This window comes from Globicephala melas, chromosome 5, assembly GCF_963455315.2.
Source record: "Globicephala melas chromosome 5, mGloMel1.2, whole genome shotgun sequence".
Lineage (NCBI taxonomy): Eukaryota > Metazoa > Chordata > Mammalia > Artiodactyla > Delphinidae > Globicephala > Globicephala melas.
The window spans coordinates 105,414,946-105,440,666 of NC_083318.1; the positions used below are offsets into that span (position 1 = coordinate 105,414,946).

The following is a 25,721-nucleotide window of genomic DNA, read 5'->3' on the forward strand; positions in this document are numbered from 1 at the left end:
GTCTTTTCGTATTTTCTATTTCTTCCTGATTCAGTCTCGGAAGTTTTTGCATTTCTACGAATTTGTCCATTCCTTCCAAGTTGTCCATTTTATGGGCATGCAGTTGCTTGGAGTAATCTCACATGATCCTTTGTATTTCTGCAGTGTCAGTTGTTAGTTCTCCTTTTCCATTTCTAATTGTATTGCTTTGAGTCTTTTCCCTGTTTTTCTTTGTAAGTCTGGCTAATGGATTATCAATTTTGTTTATCTTCTCAAATAATCAGCTTTTAGTATTGATATTTGCTATCACTTCCTTAATTTCTTTTTCATTTATTTCTCATCTTATCTATATGATTTCTTTCCTTCTGGTAACTTTGGGGTTCTTTTGTTCTTCTTTCTCTAATTGCTTTAGGTGTAAGTTTCAGTTGTTTATTTGAGATGTTTCTTGTTTCTTAAGGTCGGATTGCATTGCTATAAATTTCCCTCTTAGAACTGCTTTCGCTGCATCCCATATGTTTTGGCTTGTTGTGTTTTCACTGTCATTTGTTTCTAGTTATTTTTTGATTTCCTCTTTGATTTCTTAAGTGATCTCTTCTTTATTAAGTAGTGTGTTGTTTAGCCTCCATGTGTTTTATTTCTTACAGAAATTTTTTTCCTGTAATTAATATCTAGTCTCATAGTGTTGTGGTCGGAAAAGATACTAGATACAATTTCAATTTTCTTAAATTTACCAAGACTTGATTTGTGAACTAAGATATGTCTATCCTGGAGAATGTTCCATGAGCACTTGAGAAGAATGTGTATTCTGTTGTTTTTGGATGGAATCTCCTATAAATATCCATTAAGTCCATCTTGTTTAATGTATCATTTAAAGCTTGTGTTTCCTTATTTATTTTCATTTTGGATGATGTGTCCATTGGTGAAGGTGGGGTGTTAAAGTCCCCTACTATGATTGTGTTACTGTTGGTTTCCCCTTTCATGGCTGTAAGCATTTACCTTATGTATTGAGGTGTTCCTATATTGGGTGCATAAATATTTACAATTGTTATATGTTCTTCTTGGGTTGATCCCTTGATCATTATGTAGTGTCCTTCTTTGTCTCTTGTAATAGTCTTTATTTTAAAGTCTATTTTGTCTTATATGAGAATTGTTACTCCAGCGTTTTTTTGATTTGCATTTGCATGGAATATCATTTTCCATCCCCTCACTTTCAGTCTGTATGTGTCCCTAGGTCTGAAGTGGGTCTCTCATACACAGCATATACACGGGTCTTGTTTTTGTATCCATTCAGACAGTCTATATCTTTTGGTTGGAGCATTTAATCCATTTACATTTAAGGTAATTATCGATATGTTGTTCCTATTACCATTTTCTTAATTGCTTTTGTTTTATTATTGTATGTCCTTTCCTTCTCTTGTGTTTCCTTTCTAGAGAACTTCCTTTAGCATTTGTTGTAAGGCTAGTTTGATGGTGCTGAATTCTCTTAGCTTTTGCTTGTCTATAATGCTTTTAATTTCTCCATCAAATCTGAATGAGATCCTTGTTTGGTAGAGTAATCTTGGTTTTAGTTTTTTCTCCTTCATCACTTTAAATATGTCCTGCCATTTCCTTCTGGCTTGCAAAGTTTCTGCTGAAAGTTTAGCTGTTAACCTTATGGGGATTCCCTTATCTGTTATTTGTTGTTTTTCCCTTGTTGCTTTTAATATTTGTTCTTTGTATTTAATTTTTGATAGTTTGATTTATATGTGTCTTAGCATGTTTCTCCTTGATTTATCCTGTATGGGACTGTGTGCTTTCTGGACTTGATTAACTATTTCCTTTCCCATATTAGGGAAGTTCTCAACTATAATCTCTTCAAATATTTTCTCAGTCCCTTTCTTTTTCTCTTCCTCTTCTAGGACCCTTATAATTCGAATGTTGGTGCATTTAATGTTGTCCCAGAGGTCTCTGAGACTGTCCTCAATTCTTTTAATTCTTTTTTCTTTATTCTGCTCTGCAGTAGTTATTTCCACTATTTTATCTTCCAGGTTCCTTATCCATTCTTCTGCTTCAGTTATTCTGCTATTGATCCCTTCTAGAGAATCTTTAATTTCATTTATTGTGTTGTTCATCAGTTTGTTTACTGTTTAGTTCTTCTAGGTCCTTGTTAAGCATTTCCTGTATTTTTTCCATTCTATTTCCAAGATTTTGGATCATCTTTACTATCATTATTCTGAATTATTTTTCACATAGACTGCCTATTTCCCCTTCATTTGTCTGGTCATTTGTCATTAGGTCTGGTGCGTTTTTGCCTTCCTCCTTCATCTGTGTGTTTCTCTGTCTTCTCATTTTGCTTAACTTACTGTGTTTTTGGTCTCCTTTTTGCAGGTTGCAGGTTGGTAGTTCCTGTTGTTTTTGGTGTCTGTGCCCAGTGGCTAACGTTGATTCAGTGGGTTGTATAGGCTTCCAGGTGGAGGGGACTAGTGCCTGTGTTCTGGTGGATGTGGCTAGATCTTATCTTTCTGGTGGGCAAGTCCACGTCTGGTCGTGTGTTTGTGGTGTCTGTGGCCTTATTATGATTTTAGGCAGCCTCTGTGGTAATGGATGGTGTTGTGTTCCTCTATTGCTAGCTGTTTGGCATAGTGTGTCCTGCCCTGTAGCTTTGTGGTCATTGAGTGGAGCTGGGTCTTGGCATTGAGACAGAGGTCTCTGGAAGATTTTCACAGTTTGATATTATGTGGATCTGGGAGGTCTCTTGTGGACCAGTGTCCTGAACTAGGCTCTCCCACCTCACTGGCCCAACCCTGACACCTGGCTGGAGCTCCAAGAGCCTTTCTCCAGAGAGCTCAGAAATAAAAGGGAGGAAAGAAAGAAAGAAAGAAAGAAAGAAAGAAAGAAAGAAAGAAAGAAAGAAAGAAAGAAAGAAAGAAAGGAAGGAAGGAAGGAAGGAAGGAAGGAAGGAAGGAAGGAAGAAGGAAGGAAGGAAGGAAGGAAGGAAAGAAAGAAAGAAAGAGTGACAGAAAGAAAGAGAGAAATCGAGAAATAACAAAAGAAAAAAATAAAATAAAGTTGTTAAAATAAAAGATAAAAAAAATTATTAAGAAAAAAATTTTAAGTAATTAACAACAACAAAAAAAGTACAGAGAGAAACCTAGGACAAATGGTAAAAGCAAAGCTATACAGGCAAAATCTCAGAAGAAACATACACATATAGAATCACTAAAAGAGAAAAAGGCAATATATATATATATCCTTGCTCCCAAAATCTACCTCCTCCATTTGGGGTGATTCGTTGTCTATTCAGGTATTCCACGGATGCAGGGTACATCAGGTTGATTGTGGAGATTTAATCCACTGCTCCTGAGGCTGCTGGGAGAAATTTCCCTTTCTCTTCTTTGTTCACACAGCTCCAGGGGTTCAGCTTTGGATCTGGAACTGCCTCTGCGTGTAGGTTGCCTGAGGGCGTCTTTACTTCACTCAGACACTACGAGATTAAAGAAGCACCTGATTCGGGGTCTCTGGCTCACTGAGGCTGGAGAGAGGGAGGGGCATGGATGCAGGATGGGCCTGCAGCGGCAGAGGCCAGCGTGACTTTGCAGCAGCCTCAGGTGCGCCACGTGTTCTCCCAGGGAAGTTGTTCCTGGATCACGGGAACATTCAGTGGCGGACTGCAGAGGCTCCTGGAAGGGGACTTGTGGAGAGTGACCTGTGCTTTCTCACAGGCTTCTTGGTGGCGGCAGCAGCAGCCTGAGGGTCTCATGCCCATCTCTGGGGTCAGCGCTGATAGCCCTGGCTCACAGCCGTCTCTGGAGCTCCTTTACCAGTGCTCTTAATCCCCTTTCCTCGCACACCAGGAAATAAAGAGGCAAGAAAAAGTCTATTTCCTCTTCGGCAGCTCCAGTCTTTTTCACAGACTCCCCCCCGGCTAGCGGTGGCACACTAGCCCCCTTCAGGCTGTGTTCACGCAGCCGTCCCCAGTCCTCTCTCTGGGATCTGATCTCCGAAGCCCGAGGCTCAGCTCCCAGCCCACACCCACCCCAGCGGGGCACACCCCTCTTTGCCCTCCGCACCCCTGTTGCTGTGCTGTCCTCCTTCACTCCGAAGCTTCCCCCCTCCACCACCCGCCATCTCTGCCCACGAAGGGGCTTCCTAATGTGCGGAAACCTTTCCTCCTTCACTACTCCCTTCCACTGGTGCAGGTCCCGTCCTTATTCTTTTGTACTGCTTTTTATTTTGCCCTACCGAGGTACGTGGGGAGTTTCTTTCCTTTAGGGAGGTCTGAGGCCATCTGCCAGCGTTCAGTAGGTGTTCTGTAGGAGTTGTTCCACATGTAGATGTATTTCTGATGTATTTGTGGGGAGGAAGGTGATCTCCACGTTTACTCTTCCGCCATCTTGAAGCTCTAGCCTATTCTTTTAATTGAGTCATATATAAATAGTATCTTTATCTTCCTCCCAAACCATAAAAGATGCTAAAAAAAGATTATGATTCACATTGTAACATGCTATTGTTTTGATTTGTTTTCAAGCTTGTTTTCTTCCTGAAGCAAATGAGATGTTATTATTGTTTTTTGCACTTAACATTGGTCTATACGCAGATATTTACCTAACATTTTTATTGTGATAAAAAAACATACAACATAAAATTGCTGTCTTAAACATTTTTTCAAATATTGATTGACTGATTGGATTAGGCTACCCTGGGTCTTCGTTGCAGCACATGGGATCTTAGTTGCTGCATGCAAACTCTTAGTTGCAGTATGAGGACTTCTTAGTTGTGGCCTGCAAACTCTTAGTTGTGGCATGCATGTGGATCTAGTTCCCCAACCAGGGATTGAACCAGGGCCCCCTGCATTGGGAGTGCAGAGTCTTGCCCAGTGGACCACTAGGGAAGTCCTTTAACCATTCTTAAATATACAATTTAATAGTGTTAAATACATTCACACTTTAAGAAACGGATCTCCAGAACTTTTTAATCTTGTAAAACTGAATCTCTGTATCTGTTAAACAACTCTCCTTTTCCCCTCCCCTCAGTTCTAGTAAGCACTATTTACTTTCTGTTTCTTATGAATTTGACTGCTTTAGATACCTCATATAAGTGAAGTCACACAGCATTTGTCCTTTTGTAACTGACTTATTTTACTTTGCATAATGGCCTCAAGGCTCATTCATGTTGTAGCATGCATAACTTCTCGGGGATTGCTGGATCATATTGCAGTTCTATTTTTAATTTTTTGAGGACCCTTCATACTGTCTTCCATAGTGGCTGCACTATTCAGAGTCTCTCCAACACCACACATGGGGTCCAATTTCTCCACATCTTCACCAACATGTGTTATCTTCAAATATTTTGATGCTCACCATTCTAATGGGTGTGAGGTGATAAATCCTTATGGTTTTGATTTGCATTTCTCTCATGATTAGTGATGCTCAGCATTTTTTCATTTGATTATTGGCCATTTGTACATCATCCTCAGTGAAATGTCTATTCAAGCCTTTTGCCCATTTTTTAAATTGGATTATTTAATTTTTTCTTGTTATGTTGTAGGGGTCCTTTATATATTCTGGATACTTACCCTTGATGAAATACATGACTTGCAAATATTATGTCCTTTTCTGTAGATGCCTTTTGACAATGTTGATCATTTCCTTTGCTTCACAAAAGCTTTTTAGTTGACGGAGTACAAATTATCTAATTTTTGGTTTTGTTTCCTTTGCTTTTGGAGCCATAACAAGGAATCATTGCCAGATCCAGTATAATGAAGATTTTCCCATATGTTTTCTCCTCAGAGGTTTAGAGTTTTGAGTTTTATGTATAGGTCTTTAATCCATTGTTGAGTTAATTTTTGTATATGGCTTAAGATAAGAATCTAAATTCATTCTCTTCCACATAGAGATCCATTTTTCTCAACAACATTTGTTGAAGATTTACCAAATATTTTTATTCAGTATTCTTTCTCCCATCTCAGACATCCATCAAAGCTCATTTTGTCCTGCTTATAGTTTATATTTTAAATTCGTTCTTTAGCTTAGCTGGTTTTGGTGGTATTTTTCCTAATTGAAATGTGGATTTAAAAAAATTAAAATATAGTTTATTTATTATATTATATTAGTTTCACATGTACAGCATAGTGATTCAATATTTTTATATATTATACTCCATTTAAAGATTTTTACTTGAATTCATGATAATATAGTTTCATTAGATATAATTAGCTATATATTCAACTTATTAAAAATCAAAATTTGCAGAAATATTTAAAAAATATTTCTTAATATAGAATCCTGGAAATTCAAGTTACCAAAACTGATTTAATGAGCATGAAAAATGTAATAACTTAATAACCATATAAAATAAGGTGGCAAGTTATTTAGAGTGGTACTGATTGCTGATGATTTCTCAAAGAAGTTTTTTCAAATTGTACAATTCTGGATACTTCCTACATAATAAAATATATTTCTAGTGTATTTCAAAATAATGTGTAGCCTCTTCATTTATTTTATAAAACTAGTAAAATTCTGATAGGTGCACCCCATACAACACATATGAAAAAATTATGAAGTGCTTCACATAAAAATGTAAACACATAGTTGTTATATAAATATAATCAAATCAAATCAATCTCTATAATTTATAATATTACAAATGTTTTGATTTAGTAATTTGAGAGTAGTTCAGTGTTATAAAATCTGTTTATCAAATAATAATATCAAAATGGAAAACAAAACTCTAAGTTTTCTTATAAATGCTAGTAACATTAGAATTAGTATGCATATTTAATAATAATGAGGTGAATTAGGACTAGATAGTTTTATGTTCAATACAATGATTAGAAGAAACTAATCCTTATTCAGTGCTTACATATACAAGGTGTTTTGCTAACTTCCTCTAACCTACTCACACCCCACTGAGTTTAGTATTACAATTATCTCCATTTTACACCTAAAGAAAATTAAACTTAAGAAAGGATTGAGTCATCTGCCTAACATCACACAGATTGCATGTGGCAGAGATAATCATTACTTTTTTTCTTTTAGTTGTAGAGAATATCACTTTCCTCTTTTCAAAAATTAAAAAGAATCAAGGAAAACAAGTGTAGAGGTGATCAAATAAAAACAAATATATTAAAATGTAACAGACTTTAGAAAGCTGAAGACTTTACTGTGGGACTAACAGAATGATATATTGTGTATAAGGATGTAATATAAATTGTCAGTTTTTCCAAAATTAATGTATGGTATTAATGTAATTCCATACAAATTTGCAATAGATTTTTGTTTTCTACCAAACCAAATTTTTCTAGAGTTTATTTCTAAAATAAAGGATTTGGAATAACCAAGACAATTTTTTTTTAACATCTTTATTGGAGTATAGTTGCTTTACAATGGTGTGTTAGTTTCTGCTTTATAACAAAGTGAATCAGTTATACATATACATATGTCCCCATATATCTTCTCACTACCAACTCCCTCCCTCCCACCCTCACAATCACACCCCTCTAGGTGGTCACAAAGCACCAAGCTGATCTCCCTGTTCTATGCGGCTGCATCCCACTAGCTATCTGTTTTACATTTAGTAGTGTATATAAGTCCATGCCACCCTCTCATTTTATCCAAGCTTACCCTTCTCCCTCCCAGTATCCTCAAGTCAATTCTCACGTGGGTCTGTGTCTTTATTCCTGTCTTGCCCCTAGGTTCTTCATGACTTATTTTTTTTCTTTTTTAGATTCCATATATATGTGTTAGCATATGGTATTAGTTTTTCTCTTTCTGACTTACTTCACTCTGCATGACAGTCTAGAGGTCCATCCACCTCACTACAAATAACTCAGTTTCCTTCCTTTTTATGGCTGAGTAATATTCCACTGTATATATGTGCCACATCTTCTTTATCCATTCATCTGCTGATGGACACTTAGGTTACTTCCATGTCCTGGCTAGTGAAAATATAGCTGCAATGAACATTTTGGTACATAACTCTTTTTGAATTATGGTTTTCTCAGGTATATGCTCAGTAGTGGGATTGCTGGGGGGTATGGTAGTTCTACTTTTCCTTTTTTAATGAACATCCATACTATTCTCCATAATGGCTGTATCAGTGTACATTCCCACCAACAGTGCAAGAGGGTTCCCCTTTCTACACACCCTTTCCAGCATTTATTGTTTGTAGATTTTTTATGATGGCCATTCTGACCGGAGTGAGATGATATCTCATTGTAGTTTTGATTTGCAATTCTCTAATGATTAATGATGTTGAACATTCTTTCATGTGTCTGTTGAAAATCTGTATATCTTCTTTGGAGAAATGTCTATTTAGGTCTTCTGCCCAATTTTGGATTGGGTTCTTTGTTTTTTTAATGTTGAGTGACTTGTGAATTTTGGAGATTAATCCTTTGTCAGTTGCTTCATTTGCAAATATTTTCTCCCATTCTGAAGGTTGTCTTTTCGTCTTGTTTATGGTTTCCTTTGCTGTGCCAAAGCTTTAAACTTTCATTAGGTCCCATTTGTTTATTTTTGTTTCTCTTTCCATTTCTCTAGGAAGTGATTCAAAAAGGATCTTTCTGTGATTTATGTCATAGTGTTCTGCCTATGTTTTCCTCTAAGAGTTTGATGGTGTCTGGCCTTTCATTTAATCTTTAATCCATTTTGAGTTTATATTTGTGTATGGCATTAAGGAGTGTTCTAATTTCATTCTTTTATATGTAGCTGTCCAGTTTTCCCAGCACCACTTATTGAAGAGTTTGTCTTTTCTCCACTGTTTATTCCTGCCTCCTTTATCAAAGATAAAGTGACCATATGTGCATGGGTTTATCTCTGGACTTTCTGTACTGTTCCATTAATCTATTTTTCTCTTTCTGTGCCAGTGCCACACTGTCTTGATTACCTTAGCTTTGTAGTATAGTCTGAAGTCAAGGAGGCTGAATCCTCCCGATCCATTTTACTTTCCCAAAATTCTTTGGCTATTCAGGGTCTTTTGTGTTTCCATACAAATTGTGAAAATTTTTGTTCTAGTTCTGTGAAAAATGCCAGTGGTAGTTTCATAGGGATTGCATTGAATCTGTAGATTGCTTTGGGTAGCAGACTCATTTTCATAATTTTGATTCTTCCAATCCAAGAGCATGGTAAAACTCTCCATCTATTTGTACCATCATTAATTTCTTTCATCAGTGTCTAATAATTTTCTGCATACATGTCTTTGTCTCCTTAGGTAGGTTTATTCCTAGATATTTTATTCTTTTTGTTGCAATGCTAAATGGGAGTATTTTCTTAAATTCACTGTCAGATTTTTCATCATTAGTGTGTAGGAATGCAAGAGATTTCTCTGCACTAATTTTGTTTCCTGCTACTCTCCCAAATTCATTGATTAGCTCTAGTAGTTTTCTGGTTGCATCTTTAGGATTCTCTATGTATAGTACCATGTCATCTGCAAACAGTGACAGCTTTACTTCTTCTTTTCCAATTTGGATTCCTTTTATTTCTTTTTCTTCTCTAATTGCTGTGGCTAAAGCTTCCAAAACTATGTTGAATAATGGTTGTGAGAATGGGCAACTTTGTCTTGTTCCTGATCTTAGTGGAAATGGTTTCAGTTTTTCACCTTTGAGGACAATATTAGCTGTGAGTTTGTGATATATGGCCTTTATCATGTTGAGGAAAGTTCCCTCTATGCCTACTTTCTGCAGGGTTTTTATCAGAAATGGGTGCTGAATTTTGTCCAAAGCTTTCTCTGCATCTATTGTGATGATTGTATGGTTTTTCTCCTTCAATTTGTTAATATGGTGTATCACATCGATTGATTTGCATATACTGAAGAATCCTTGAATTCCTGGAATAAACTCCATTGATCATGGTGTATGATCCTTTAAATGTGCTGTTGGATTCTTTTTGCTAGTATTTTGTTGAGGATTTTTGCATCTATGTTCTTCAGTGATATTGGCCTGTAGTTTTCTTTCTTTGTGACACCTTTGTCTGGTTTTGGTATCACAGTGATGGTGGCCTTGTAGAAGGAGTTTCGGAGTGTTCCTCCCTCTGCTATATTTTGGAAGAGTTTGAGAAGGATAGGTTTTAGCTATTCTCTAAATGTTTGATAGAATTCGCCTGTGAAGCCATCTGGTCCTGGGCTTTTGTTTGTTGGAAGGTTTTTAATCATGGTTTCAATTTCAGTGCTTGTGATTTGTGTGTTCATATTTTCTATTTCTACCTGGTTCAGTCTCAGAAGGCTGTGCATTCCTAAGCATTTGTCCATTTCTTCCAGGTTGTCCATTTTATTAGCATACAGTTGCCTGTAGTAATCTCTCATGATCCTTTGCATTTCTGCAGTGTCAGTTTTTACTTCTCCTTTTTCATTTCTAATTTTATTGATTTGATTCTTCTCCTTTTTTTCTTCATAATTCTGGCTAATGGTTTATGAATTTTGTTTCTCTTCTCAAAGAACCAGCTTTTAGTTATATTGATGTTTGCTATCATTTCCTTCATTTCTTTTTCATTTATTTCTGATTTGATCTTTATCATTTATTTCCTTCTGCTAACTTTGGGGTTCTTTTGTTCTTCTTTCTCTAATTGCTTTAGGTATAAGGTTAGGTTGTTTATTTGAGGTATTTCTTGTTTCTTAAGGTAGAATTATATTGCTCTAAACTTCCATTTGAGAACTGCTTTCGCTGCATCCCATAGGTTTTGGGTTGTCGTGTTTTCATTGTCATTTGTTTCTAGGTGTTTTTTTTATTTCCTCTTTGATTTCTTCAGTGATCACTTCGTTATTAAATAGTGTATTGTTTAGCCTTCAAGTGTTTGTATTTTTTAGAGATCTTTTCCTGTAATTGATATCTAGTCTCATAGTGTTGTGGTCGGAAAATATACTTGATATAATTTCAATTTTCTTAAATTTACCAAGGTTTGATTTGTGACCCAAGATATGATCTACCCTGGAGAATGTTCCATGAGCACTTGAGAAAAATGTGTATTCTGTTGTTGTTGGATGGAATGTCCTATAGATATCCATTAAGTCCATCTTGTTTAATATATCATTTAAAGCTTGTGTTTCCTTATTTATTTTCATTTTGGATGATGTGTCCATTGGTGAAAGTGGGGTGTTAAAGTCCCCTACTATGATTGTGTTACTGTCAATTTCCCCTTTTATGGCTGTTAGCATTTGCCTTATGTATTGACCTGCTCCTATGTTGGGTGCATAAATATTTACCATTGTTATGTCTTCTTCTTGGATGAATCCCTTGATCATTATGTAGTGTCCTTCTTTGTCTCTTTTAATAGTGTTTATCTTAAAGTCTACACTGACTGATATGAGAATTGCTACTCCAGCTTTCTGTTGATTTCCATTTGTATGGAATATCATTTTCCATCCCCTCACTTTCAGTCTGTATGTGTCTCTGGTCTGAAGTGGGTCTCTTGTAGATGGCATATATACAGGTCTAGTTTTTGTATCCATTCAGCCAGTCTGTGTCTTTTGGTTGGAGCATTTAATCCATTTACATTTAAGGTAATGATCGATATCTATATTCCTATTACCATTTTCTTAGGTACTTTGGGTTTATTATTGTAGGTCCTTTCCTTCTCTTTTGTTTCCCACTTAGAGAAGTTCCTTTCATATTTGTTGTAAAGCTGGTTTGGTGGTGCTGAATTCTCTTAGCTTTTTCTTGTCTGTAAAGCTTTAATTTTTCCGTCAAATCTGAATGAGGGGATTCCCTGTTGGTGCTGTGGTTAGGAATCCACCTGCCAATCCAGGGGACATGGGTTCGAGCCCTGGTCTGGGAATATCCCACATGCCATGGAGCAACAAAGCCCATGCACAACAACTACTGAGCCTGCAATCTAAAGCCTGTGATCCACAGCTACTGACACCTGCACACCTAGATCCCTTGCTGCACAGCAAGAGAAACCACTGCAATGAGTAGCCCCTGCTCACCACAACTAGAGAAATCCCAGGAGCAGCAACGAAGATCCAACACAGTGAAAAGTAAAAATAAATAAAAAATAAATAAATTTGTAAAACAAAAAGAAGAAAACCTGAATGAGATCCTTGATGGGTAGAGTAATCTTGGTTATAGTTTTTTCTACTTCATCACATTAAATATGTCCTGCTACTCCCTTCTGGCTTGCAAAGTTTCTGCTGAATGACCAGCTGTTAACCTTATGGGTATTCCCTTATGTGTTATTTGTTGTTTTTCCCTTGCTGCTTTTTGTATTTAATTTTTGATAGTTTGATTAATATGTGTCTTGGCGTGTTTCTCCTTGGATTTATCCTGTATGGGACTCTCTGTGCTTCCTGGTTTTGATTAACCATTTCCTTTCCCATATTAGGGAAGTATTCAACTCTAATCTCTTCGAATATTTTCTCAGTCCCTTTCTTTTCCTCATCTTCTTCTGGGACCCCCATAATTCGAATGTTGTTGTGTTTAATATTGTCCCAGAGGTCTTTGAGACTCAATTCTTTTCATTCTTTTTCTCTTTATTCTGCTCTGCAGTAGTTATTTCCACTATTTTATCTTCCAGGTCACTTATCCGTTCTTCTGGTTCAGTTATTCTGCTATTGATCCCTTCTAGAGAATTTTTTTTCTACTTCTTTTTTTTTTTTTTTTTTTTTTTTTTTTGCAGTACACGGGCCTCTCACTGTTGTGGCCTCTCCCATTGTGGAGCATGGGCTCTGGACGTGCAGACTCAGTGGCCATTGGTCACAGGCCCAGCCACTCCGCAGCATGTGGGATCTTCCCGGACCAGGGCATGAACCCGTGTCTCCTGCAGTGGCAGGTGGACTTTTAACCCCTGTGCCACCAGGGGAGCCCCTAGAGAATTTTTAATTTCATTTATTCTGTTGCTCATCACTGTTTGTTTGCTCTTTGGTTCTTCTAAGTGCTTGTTAAATGTCTCTTGTATATTCTGCATCTTATCTCCAAGATTTTGGATCATCTTTACTATCATTATTCTGAATCGATTTTCAGGTAGACTGCCTATTTCCTCTTCATTTGTTAGATCTGGTGGGTTTTTGCCTTGCTCCTTCATCTGTTTGTTTCTCTGTCTTCTCATTTTGCTTAACTTACTGTGTTTCGGGTCTCCTTTTTGCAAGCTGCAGGTTGGTAGTTCCCGTTGTTTTTGGTGTCTGTGCCCAGTGGCTAAGGTTGGTTCAGTGGGTTGTGTAGGCTTCCTGGTGGAGGAGACTAGAGCCTGTGTTCTGGTGGATGAGGCTGGATCTTTTCTTTCTGGTGGGCAGGTCCACCTCTGGTGGTGTTTTTTGGGGTGTCTGTGGCCTTATTTTGATTTTAGGCAGCCTCTGTGACAATGGATGGGGTTTCATTCCTGTCTTGCTAGCTTTTTGGCATAGGGTGTCCTGCACTGTACCTTGCTGGTTTTTGAGTGGAGCTGGTTCTTGGTGTTGAGATGGAGTTCTCTGGGAGATTTTTGCCATTTGATATTACATGGAGCTGGGAGGTTTCTTGTGGAACAGTATCCTGAACTTGGTTCTCCCACCTCAGTAGCACAGCCCTGATGCCAGGCTGGAGCACCAAGAGCCTGTCCTCCACAAGGCTCAGAATAAAAGGGAGGAAACAAAGAAAGAAAGATAGATGAATATAAAATTTTAAAAGTTATTAAAATAAAAAATAATTATTAGGAAATAAATTTTTTATGTTATAAAAAAAAAAAGGACCGACAGAACCCTAGGACAAATGGTAAAAGCAAAGCTATATAGACAAAATCACAGACAGAAACATACACTCCCAAAAAGAGAAAAAGGGGAAAAAATACATATATCATTCCTCCCAAAGTCCACCTCCTCAATTTGGGATATTTCCTTGTCTATTCAGGTATTCCACAGATGCAGGGCACATCAAGTTGACTGTGGAGATTTAATCCGCTGCTCTTGAGGCTGCTGGGAGTGATTTACCTTCCTCTTCTTTGTTTGCACAGCTCCTGGGGTTCAGCTTTGGATGTGGACCCGCCTCTGCGGGTAGGTCGCCTGAGAGCATCTGTTCCTTCTCAGACAGGGCGGGGTTAACGGAGCAGCTCCTTCTGATGTCTGGCTCACTCAGGCCAGGAGGAGGGAGGGGTATGGATGCAGGGCGATCCTGCGGCGGCAAAGGCCAGCATGACATTGCACCAGCCTCAGGTGTGCCGTGTGTTCTCCCAGAAAATTTGTCCCTGGATCACGGGACCCTGGCAGTGGCAGGCTGCAAAAGCTCCCAGCAGGGGAGATATGGAGAGTGACGTGTCCTTGCACACAGGCTTCTTGGTGGTGGCAGCAGCAGCCTTAGCATCTCATGCCCGTCTCTGTGGTCCGCACTGATAGCCGTGGCTTGCACCCGTCTCTGGAGCTCCTTTAAGCGGGGCTCCTAATCCCCTCTCCTCACGCACCAGGAAACAAAGGCAAGAAAACGTCTCTTGCCTCTTCAGCAGCTCCAGACATTTTCCGGGACTGCCCCCCGGCTAGCTGTGGCACACTCGCCCCCTTCAGGCTGTGTTCACACAGTGGACCCCAGTCCTCTCCCTGGGATCCAACCTCCGAAGCCCAAGCCTCAGCTCCCAGCCCCCACCCGCCCTGGCGGGTGAGCAGACAAGCCTCTTGGGATGGTGAGTTCTGGTCGGCACTGATCCTCTGTGTGGGAATCTCTCCGCGTTGCCCTCCGCACCCGTGGCTGCACTCTCCTCCTTTCCTCCAAAGCTTCCCTCCTCCGTCATCTGCAGTTTCGGCCTGCGAAGGGGCATCCTAGTGTGTTGAAACCTTTCCTCTTTCACAGCTCCCTCCCACTGGTGCAGGTCCCGTCCCTATTCTTTTGTCTCTGCTTTTTCTTTTTTCTTTTGCCCTACCCAGGTATGTAGGGAGTTTCTTGCCTTTTGCCCTACCCAGGTATGTAGGGAGGTCTTCTGCCAGTGTTCAGTGGGTGTTCTGTAGGAGTTGTTCCACATGTAGATGTATTTCTGATGTATTTGTCGGGAGGAAAGTGATCTCTGCGTCTTAACTCTTCCGCCATCTTGAAGCTCTCTCCCCAAGGCAAACTCTAAAATAATTAACAAAAGGGAGTGAATTGCACTGTAAGATAGTAGAAAAACATTATGAAGTTTCAGTAATTCAAATTCTGTGGTAATGTAAAATAGGCTTCTGGATTAATCTAAAAAAGTCAGAATTATGCCTCAGGGAGGAGTAGACGTCACATACTCATTTATAGAGATGATGTCTCAAATAAATTGGGAAAAGGCTTTTTCAATAAATAATAATGAAAATATTTTTGAAAAAATTAAACTTTTTTATAAATTTATTTATTTATTTATGGCTGTGTTGGGTCTTTGTTGCTGCACGCAGGCTTTCTTTAGTTCTTCGTTGTGGTGCCTGGGGTTCTCATTGCGGCAGCTTCTCTTCTTGCGGAGCACAGGCTCTAGGTGTATGGCTTTCAGTAGCTGCAGCATGCGGGCTTCAGTAGCTCTGGCTTGTGGGCTCTAGTGCACAGGCTCAGTAGTTGTGGCACATGGGCTTAGTTGTTCTGCAGCATGTGGGACGTCCTGGACAAGGGCTCAAACCCATGTCCCCTGCATCAACAGGCAGATTCTTAACCATTACACCACCAGGAAAGTCCCTAAACTTTTATTTTATGTTGCATATTTTTTCTAAAGAAAGCATAAGTGATTTGTTTTTTATTTTGAAAAAGATGTCGGGTACATAAATTGAAAATAAGAAAATGTAATAAAATAATTCTTAGAGCTATTTACATAAACTAAATCTCTTTTATAAAAATGCAAATATACATATTAAAATCAAAATGAAGAATATTATAGCACAAATGGATAAGACAACATTGATATTATACATATATGAAGAGCTGTCATAAATTAATAAATAAAGATTTGCACCATATTAGAAAATGACTGAAGAAGCAGAGTATTTATTGAAGTATCAGGGTAAATAGATATTTAATCAATGTATGAAATTGTTTACTCTCATTTTTTATCAAAGTGATGCTACAACAATGTGCTGTATTTCATTCATCGAATTGGCAAAGAAGGAATAGAATGATAATATCAAATGATGGTGAGAGTACCCAGCTCCTGGAAGTAAACATTGAGATAACATTTCTGAAGAACTCTGCTAATCTGTGTCACATTTTGCAAAACACTTTATCCTAGAAATTTATCCTACAGCTATTATGTTTATATGCAAAGATAGCTATTTTGAAAATTTGAAAACAAAATAAAATTTGAAAGCTGAAAGAAAACACTGATTGATTTTTTTAGGTACTAAATATTCTATTTTTAAAAATATACATAATGGCCAATGAAAAAGTGAAATGTTTATTTGATAATTTCCTTTTCAAATTATTTTTATTAAGAAGGAATAAAACATGGTATAAATGAGAAGACTGTCAATAAATTTCTCTCTCTGAAGATAATCACATGAGTTATTATTTTAAAATATCATGGCACCCGTATTACAAACTATTTTTTTTTTAAAGACTGTATTTCCTGGAACTAGAGACTATGTTTTCAAATTATTGGTAAGTTTAATAAGCAGGTTAAAAATCATAGGCATGAAAAGATCTAATTCTTTAAATTACATATGTTAAGACAAGATTGTAGAAGAATATAAGCATTGTGTTGGTATATACCAACACAATGCTTATTTCTCCTGGTAAGTTTACAAATAGGTTTTGATTTCTTCTTCCTTTCCTTTTCTACAATAAAAGTATATTATTTTATCCAGGAAAAAATATTTTTTAAATAAGAGTGTTGTTGTGCAATAATGTGAATGTACTTAATGCCACAGAACTCTATACTTAAAATGGTTAAAATGTTAAATTTTATATATATTTTACCACAGTTAAAAATAAGATTGAAAATAATAATAATCATAATAAGATTGTTAATGTACATGTATGTCTTCCTAGGACTGAGGTTCCGAAGGTAAAGGCAGTCCTGTTCAATCCCAGGCCGTCCTTGACATTACACAGCAAATGCTGGGAACAGCCCAGAATGTGCCTCTGGGAATGTAGCTGTACTGAGCTGACAGAAGCAAATAATATCGGTTTTTTCATTCCTTAGAATTGATTGACCTTTCAACAAGGGCATATTGCTTATGTCTTGACTAGAGTTAATATTTTTTCTTTTCATTTAAAAACTATTATTTGACCTCTTTCATTTTGCAAAACGTTCTTTTGACAAGATCTAATGATTTACACATATGGGGTCAATTTACAATATAATATTTATATTGCCAAAGGCCACTGCTTAAATTTAGCAATTACTACATAGAAAAATCTTTGATTTTATTAAAATAAATGCATCTGCTGGTTTGTGAAAGAAATCTTTGCCATCAAGAATCTTACAAACATATAACAAGGACAAGGCCTAGTAATATAATAGGCAAACTGAAAAATAGCTGAAGAAAGCAAGACAGAACTTGTCATGGATTTGCAGATGTAAGAGAGCTCAGACCTTGTTGTGAGATCCAGACATGACTGAAAAAAGGGCAGTATTTATTTCAAACTTTGAGAGATATGAAGAGTTTCTAGAAATAGGGAAGGGGAAAGTAGGATCCCAGGTAGAATTATGTATACCTTGAATAAAGGAATACTAAAATTGGGGTACTTTGTCAGGATGCAATAGCAAGAGTCTGGGATGAGTGGGATGAAGATTCTTTGTTTGAGATAGTGAAAGTGAGGCAGAAAAGGTAGGTTATCACATAGAATCTTTGATGCCCAGGCTTAGAAATTTATAAAGATGGATGTAAAGCCACCAATACCATGATGGGAACCCAACTTTACTGGGATTAAAATGATCATAGAGTGTAGGATGAATTGGAGAATAGTTCAACTAAAAAACAAAACTCATCTTGTGAAGCTCTTACATTAATTCAGAGAAGCATGGAGAGCACTGACAATGAAATAGAAGGAGGAGAACATTTTCAGGGGCATTGCAGAGCATCTATAGAAATTGACAACTGATTAGATATAGGGATGGAGTAAGGATTAAGGAAAGGCAGGTATAAAAATTGTTCCTGTGAATAGTTGGTGATGACAAATAAAATTTTCAAAATCCAGATATTATCATATATACTTAAGCAGAAAAATTATTTTCACAGCCTAATCCAGCTCCTGGTCTTCACCTGCCATATAATGAACCCCTGATGGAATTATGATCTGAGTCAAACAACTAGTCTGTTGTAAGGCAGGGGCTTAAACCAAGGCCCCAAGTTCTCCTGCCCATTCTTCTTTAGAATTTAAATTAAGAATCCCTTATTTTGACATGTTCATTTTCCTGGGAAACTTTAATGTTTTTATGTCTCCCAGCAGAGTTGGATTAAGTAAATTGGATTAATATTTTTATTTATTTCATAACTGTTTAGGATTCATTTTTTTAACATCTTTATTGGAGCACAATTGCTTTACAATGGTGTGTTAGTTTCTGCTTTATAACAAAGTGAATCAGTTATACATATACATATGTTCCCATATCTCTTCCCTCTTGCATCTCCCTCCCTCCCACCATCCCTATCCCAGCCCTCTAGGTGGTCACAAACCACCTAGCTGATCTCCCTGTGCTACGCGGCTGCTTACCACTAGCTATCTATTTTACGTTTGGTAGTGTATATAAGTCCATGCCACGCTCTCACTTTGTCATAGCTTAACCTTCCCCCTCCCCATATCATCAAGTCTATTCTCTAGTAGGTCTGTGTCTTTATTCCCATCTTACCCCTAGGTTCTTCATGACATTTTTTTTCTTAGATTCCATATATATGTGTTAGCATATGGTATTTGTCTTTCTCTTTCTGACTTACTTCACTCTGTATGACACACTCTAGGTCCATCCACCTCACTACAAATATCTCAATTTCGTTTCTTTTTATGGCTGAGTAATATCCAGTTGTATATATGTGCCACATCTTCTTTATCCACTCATCCAATGCTGAACACTTAGGTTGCTTCCATGTCCTGGCTATTGTAAATAGAGCTGCAATGAATATTTTCGTACATTACTCTTTTTGAATTATGGTTTTCTCAGGGTATATACCCAGTAGTGGGATTGCTGGGTTGTATGGTAGTTCTATTTGTAGTTTTTTAAGGAACCTCCATACTATTCTCCATAGTGGCTGTATCAATTTACATTCCCACCAACAGTGCAAGAGTTTTCCCTTTTCTCCACAACCTCTCCAGCATTTATCGTTTGCAGATTTTCTGAGTATGCCCATTCAGACCAGAATGAGGTGATACCGCAATGTACTTTTGATTTCATTTCTCTAATGATTAGTGATGTTGAGAATTCTTTCATTTGCTTGTTGGCAATCTGTATATCTTCTTTGGAGAAATGTCTATTTAGGTCTTCTGCCCATTTTTGGATTGGGTTGTTTGGTTTTTCTTTTATTGAGCTGCATGATCTGCTTATAATACTGGAGATTTATTCTTTGTCAGTTGCTTCATTTGCAAATATTTCCTCTTATTCGGAGGGTTGTCTTTTGGTCTTGTTTATGGTTTGCTTTGCTGTGCAAAAGCTTTTAAGTTTCATTAGGTCCCATTTCTTTACTTTTGTTTTTATTTCCATTACTCTAGGAGGTGGGTCAAAAAGGATCTTGCTGTGATTTATGTCATAGAGTGTTCTGCCTATATTTTCCTCTAAGAGTTTGATAGTGTCTAGCCTTACATTTAGGTCTTTAATCCATTTTGAGTTTATTTTTGTGTATGGTGTTATGGAGTGTTCTAATTTCATACTTTTACATGTACCTGTCCAGTTTTCCCAGTAAAACTTATTGAAGACTCTGTCTTTTATCCACTGTATATTCTTGCTGCCTTTATCAAAGATAAGGTGACCATATGTGTGTGGGTTTACTGCTGGGCTTTCAATCCTGTTCCATTGATCTATATTTCTGTTTTTGTGCCAGTACCATACTCTCCTGATTACTGTAGCTTTGTAGTGTAGTCTGAAGTCAGGGAGCCTGATTCCTCCAGCTCCATTTTTCATTCTCAAGATTGCTTCGGCTATTCAGAGTCTTTTGTGTTTCCATACAAATTGTGAAAATTTTTGTTCTAGTTCTGTGAAAAATGCCAGTGGTAGTTTGATAGAGATTGCATTGAATCTGTAGATTGCTTTGGGTAGCAGACTCATTTTCACAATATTGATTCTCCCAATCCAAGAACATGCTATCTCTCTCCATCTATTTGTATCATCTTTAATTTCTTTCATCAGTGTCTTATAATTTTCTGCATACAGGTCTTTTGTCTCCTTAGGTAGGTTTATTCCTAGATATTTTATTCTTTCTGTTGCAATGGTAAATGGGAGTGTTTTCTTAATTTCACTTTCAGATTTTTCATCATTAGTGTATAGGAATGCAAGAGACATCTGTGCATTAATTTTGTATCCTGCTACTTTACCAAATTCATTGATTAGCTCTAGTAGTTTTCTGGTAGCATCTTTAGGATTTTCTATGTATAGTACCATGATATCTGCAAACAGTGAAAGCTTTGCTTCTCTTCTGATTTTGATTCCTTTTATTTCTTTTTCTTCTCTGATTGCTATGGCTAAAACTTCCAAAACTATGTTGAATAATAGTGGTGAGGGTGGGCAACCTTGTCTTGTTCCTGATCGTAGTGGAAATGGTTTCAGTTTTTCACCATTGAGGGCGATGTTGGCTGTGGGTTTGTCATATATGGCCTTTATTATGTTGAGGAAAGTTCCCTCTATGCCTACTTTCTGCAGGGTTTTTATCAGAAATGGGAGCTGAATTTTGTCGAAAACCTTCTCTCCATCTATTGAGATGATCATATGATTTTTCTCCTTCAATTTGTTAATATGGTGTATCACATTGATTGATTTGCATATACTGAAGAATCCTTGCATTCTTGGAATAAACCCCACTTGATCATGGTGTATGATCCTTATAATGTGCTGTTGGATTCTGTTTGCTAATATTTTGTTGAGCATTTTTGCATCTATGTTCATCAGTGATATTGGCCTGTAGTTTTCTTTCTTTGGCATCTTTATCTCGTTTTGGTATCAGGGTGATGGTGGCCTCATAGAATGGGTTTCATAGTGTTCCTCCTGCTGCTATATTTGGAAGAGTTTGAGCAGGATAAGTGTTAGCTCTTCTCTAAATATTTGATAGAATTTGCCTGTGAAGCCATCCGGTCCTGGGCTTTTGTTTGTTGGAAGATGTTTAATCAGAGTTTCAATTTCAGTGCTTGTGATTGGTCTGTTCATATTTTCTATTTCTTCCTGATTTAGTCTCGGCAGGTTGTGCATTTCTAAGAATTTGTCCATTTCTTCCAGATTGTTCTTTTTATTGGCATAGAGTTGCTTGTAGTAATCTCTCATGATCCTTTGTATTTCAGCAGTGTCAGTTCTTACTTCTCCTTTTTTATCACTAATTGTATTGATTTGAGTCTTCTCCCTTTTTTTCTTGATGAGTCTGACTAATGGTTTATCTATTTTGTTTATCTTCTCAAAGAACCAGCTTTTAGTTTTATTGATCTTTACTATCATTTCCTTCATTTTTCTTTCATTTATTTCTGATCTGATGTGCATGATTTCTTTCCTTCTGCTAACTTTGGGGTTTTTTTGTTCTTCTTTCTCTAATTGCTTTAGGTGCAAGGTTAGGTTGTTTATTCAAGATATTTCCTGTTTCTTAAGGTAGGATTGTATTGCTATAAACTTCCCTCTTAGAACTGCTTTCACTGTATCCTATAGGTTTTGGGTCATCTTGTCTCCATTGTCATTTGTTTCTAGGTATTTTTTGAATTCCCCTTTGATTTCTTCAGTGATCACTTGGTTATTAAGAAGTGTATTGTTTAGCCGCCATGTGTTTGTAGTTTTTACAGATCTTTTCCTGTAATTGATATCTAGTCTCATACTGTTGTGGTCAGAAAAGATACTTGATATGAGTTCAATTTTCTTAAATTTACCAAGGCTTGATTTGTGACCCAAGATATGATCTGTACAGGAGACTGTTTCATGACCACTTGAGAAAAATGTGTATTCTGCTGTTTTTGGATAGAATGTCCTATAAATATCCATTAAGTCCATCTTGTTTAATGTATCATTTAAAGCTTGTGTTTCTTTATTTATTTTCATTTTGGATGATCTGTCCATTGGTGAAAGTGGGGTGTTAAAGTCCCATACTATGAATGTGTTACTGTCGATTTCCCCTTTTATGACTGTTAGTATTTGCCTTATGTATTGAGGTGCTCGTATATTGGGTGCATAAATATTTACAATTGTTATATCTTCTTCTTGGAACAATCCCTTGATCATTATGTAGTGTACTTCTTTGTCTCTTGTAATAGTCTTTATTTTAAAGTCTATTTTGTCTGATATGAGAATTGCTACTCCAGCTTTCTTTCTTTTTTTTTTTTTTTTTTTCTTGCCGTATGTATGCCTCTCACTGTTGTGGCCTCTCCCGTTGTGGAGCACAGGATCTGGACATGCAGGTTCAACAGCCATGGCTCACGGGCCCCGTCACTCCACAGCATGTGGTATCTTCCCAGACTGGGGCACGAACCCATGTCCCCATCGGCAGGCAGACTCTCAACAACTGCGCCACCAGGGAAGCCCCCAGTTTTCTTTTGATTTACATTTGCATGGCATGTCTTTTTCCATCCCCTCACTTTCACTCTGTATATGTCCCTAGGTCTGAAGTGGGTCTCTTTAGACAGCATATATACGGATCTTTTTTTATCCATTCAGCCAGTCTGTGTCTTTTGGTGGGAGCATTTAATCCATTTAAATTTAAGGTAATTATCGATATGTATGTTCCTATTCCCATTTTCTTAATTATTTTGGGTTTGTTATTGTAGGTCTTTTCCTTCTCTTGTGTTTCCTGCCTAGAGAAGTTCCTTTAGCATTTGTTGTAACGTTGGTTTGGTGGTGCTGAACTCTCTCAGCTTTTGCTTGTCTGTGAAAATTTTAATTTCTCCATCAAATCTGAATGAGATCCTTGCTGAGTAGAGTAATCTTGGTTGAAGGTTTTTCTCCCTCATCACTTTAAATATGTCCTGCCATTCCCTTCTGGCTTGCAGAGTTTCTGCTGCCAGAAACTTATGGGGGATTCCCTTGTGTGTTATTTGTGTTTTTTCCCTTGCTGCTTTTAATATGTTTTCTTTGTATTTAATTTTTGGTAGTTTGATTAATATGTGTTGTGACGTGTCAGCGTTCTGTGATTGTTCTATAGGAACAGTTCCACGTGTAGATGTATTTCTGATGTATCTGCGGGGAGGAAGGTGATTTCCGCCTCTTACTCTTATGCCATCTTCCTCAACTCCTGTTCAGGATTTATATTGTAAGGGATGCTCAAGTATGTACCATGAAAATAATAATACATGAGAATCTTAACAATGTATTTAGATTACTTTAGTGTTTTTCTACACATTATCCAATTAAATCTCTCTGATTTAATTCTGCTGAGATCAGCCTGATATGATGATCTCTATTTTATAGCAAGAACATTCATTCAATCTCAGAAAGTTTAAGTAAACTAGCAAACTGAGAAGCTAGAACTTGAACCTACACTTTTTCACTCAAAGTCACAAACAACTCCTAGTTGTGAAAATAAATGCAAATTTTCCCTTTAGTATGATATAGTTCAGCACTGAACAAACCCTTAATTATCAATTATTCTTGGATTTGGCAAATCTTTCTGGAGAGGATATACAGTAAATATTTTTGACTCTGCCAGGTATGCAGTTTGTTCAAGTACTCAGTGCTACCATTGTATTGCAGAAGCAGTCATAGACAATTTGTAAACGAATGTGTATAGCAAAACTTTCTTTACAAAAACTGGCTACAGGCTGGATTTGGCCCATGGGGTATAGTTTACTGGTCCCTGATTTTGCCCCTAGTCTTATTTCTGAGAAAAAAATAGTTGTCTGCCTAGAGAGTTTATCAGACTTGTCCAAGCTGCTTCTGGATGGAGCCCTGAAATCTATTTTATTTTACTGCTTTTAATTCTAATATCTCTTTCTAAAAACTATTTAATAATATCAGTCTAATTGACAAGATTTCTACCTTCCCCATCCCCAGCACTATAAGGTATAAATATTATTCTAATTGGTCTTTTTATGGTGTTCATGGAATTAGTTTAGGTAGATAGTAATGTCTTAATCGTGCTGACAAAAGTTCACTGCTTATATCATTCTCTGGAGACTTCCAGACATCTAGTCCCTTGACTGTTGATCTGCCTTTCTTCAAGATTGTTCACTCTGTAAGATTGTAAAACAAAGTCTTTAGTAAGCAAACTCCACAGCAATTGAATCCATTTAATTTGCAGAATAGCAAGTAAGACCCCGAACAGATCACAGGAAATCTTAGAATTTTCCTTGTATCTCCCTCAATCCCATGTTCCAGAGGAACTATGATTAATTTTAAATTGAGAAATGGTAAACTGATACTTAACATAAGAAATAAAACATCTATATAATTGTGCTAGGTAGTTTTTATTTCATCATTCTTTGAAAAAAAGATGCAATGTATTTATATAAAATAGCATAATATAAAACAATCAAGTATTTTTCAAGTGCTTTTGATTTGTAATTCAATTATGGATTCTGCTAGCAACCTTATTCAAAGGCCAACGTTTCACTTCTACATCAGAGCCCTAAGATTTGATTTTCGAAAACCTATCTTTATTACATTTTCTGCTTCTAAAGGACGCTATGTTTTACATTAAAGTAGGCCAGTTTTGTTCCTTCACAGTGCTTGGAGTTTAAAATAGATTAAAAACAAGATAGGAAACTTTTCTGTTTAGAGTTACCCCCCTTCCAACTGTGTGTGTGTGTGTGTGTGTGTGTGTGTGTGTGCACGCGCACGCACGTATGTGTATGTGTGTGTGTTCCAGACTTCAAATATTAACTGTTTGTTAGCAATCCAACCACATCGTTTCAATTTTGAATAAATTTTGATGACACACATCCCTCCAATTTAGCTGATTTTTTCCTCATCAAGGAGGAAGTTGAAACTCTTTGCATACCATTATACAACTCCTTTATACCCCAGAAGGAAGCCACAAATGAGCCTTGAGGTCTACTGTTTGTGTCTGTATTCTAGTTTTGCCCTCTCTGCTATAATAAATTAGTTCTCATATGATCATACAGAGTTGAAACCCTGGTGGTTGCTACAGGGAAAATACAAATGGAGAATGAAACTTAATATCAGACAGTGGTAGTATTCCCCATTTGTAGCAGACTTAAAGTAAATATAAAGTTAAGGGGGAAAACCAGAAATTATTTCCTAATTATGTCCTAAGAATAACCTAATGTTGAATTGGTATTCAGAGATGGAAGAGCAAGCATATTGGTAACTACAGAAAAATAGTTTAGAAACTGCATTTTGATAATCAAGTATGGAGGGTTATTGAAAAAGAAAGGGAAAAAAAGGATTAGTTCTTTGTCCTTTGATATTTTGGAAATTCTTGTAAAAGGTTTTTTAGAATATTTAGAATGATAAAATCAGATGAAGAAAAAAAAACAAAGGAAAAAGAAAAAAAACTATAAATAAGGTAGAAAGAAATAAATGAAGTTTTATTAAACTGAAGCAAATTATGCCACACCTACTGCATTACAGTTAAACAACATCTTGTCTCTATTTTCACATCCTTGATAGATTTCACCCTTTTGTAATCAAGAAAGTACATGTTTAAAGAAACTGGTAAATGTTGAATTTAACGGTGAAATGTTAACACCATTATAAGGTACAACTGACTTTCATTATAGTTAGATAAATTCTTAATTTCCATCTCTGTGAAATTGTTATTTATATGGGCAATTAAAACCAACTTTGGCATACAATTTC

The 25,721-nt window shown here is 36.9% G+C and overlaps 1 protein-coding gene across 8 annotated transcripts in view; it reads left to right on the forward strand.

The window, feature by feature from the left end:
• TLL1 (tolloid like 1) overlaps nt 1-25,721 on the forward strand; it is a 262,444-nt gene that overhangs the window by 163,121 nt on the left and 73,602 nt on the right. For 4 of the 8 annotated variants that reach the window (XM_060299643.2, XM_060299644.2, XM_060299646.2 and 1 more), the window contains one exon: nt 22,352-22,669. The exons of the other annotated variants lie outside the window; for them this stretch is intronic. In XM_060299643.2, coding sequence (XP_060155626.1) covers nt 22,352-22,669 — 318 coding nt within the window. The remainder of the gene's footprint in view (nt 1-22,351; nt 22,670-25,721) is intronic. 8 annotated transcript variants of the gene reach the window in all.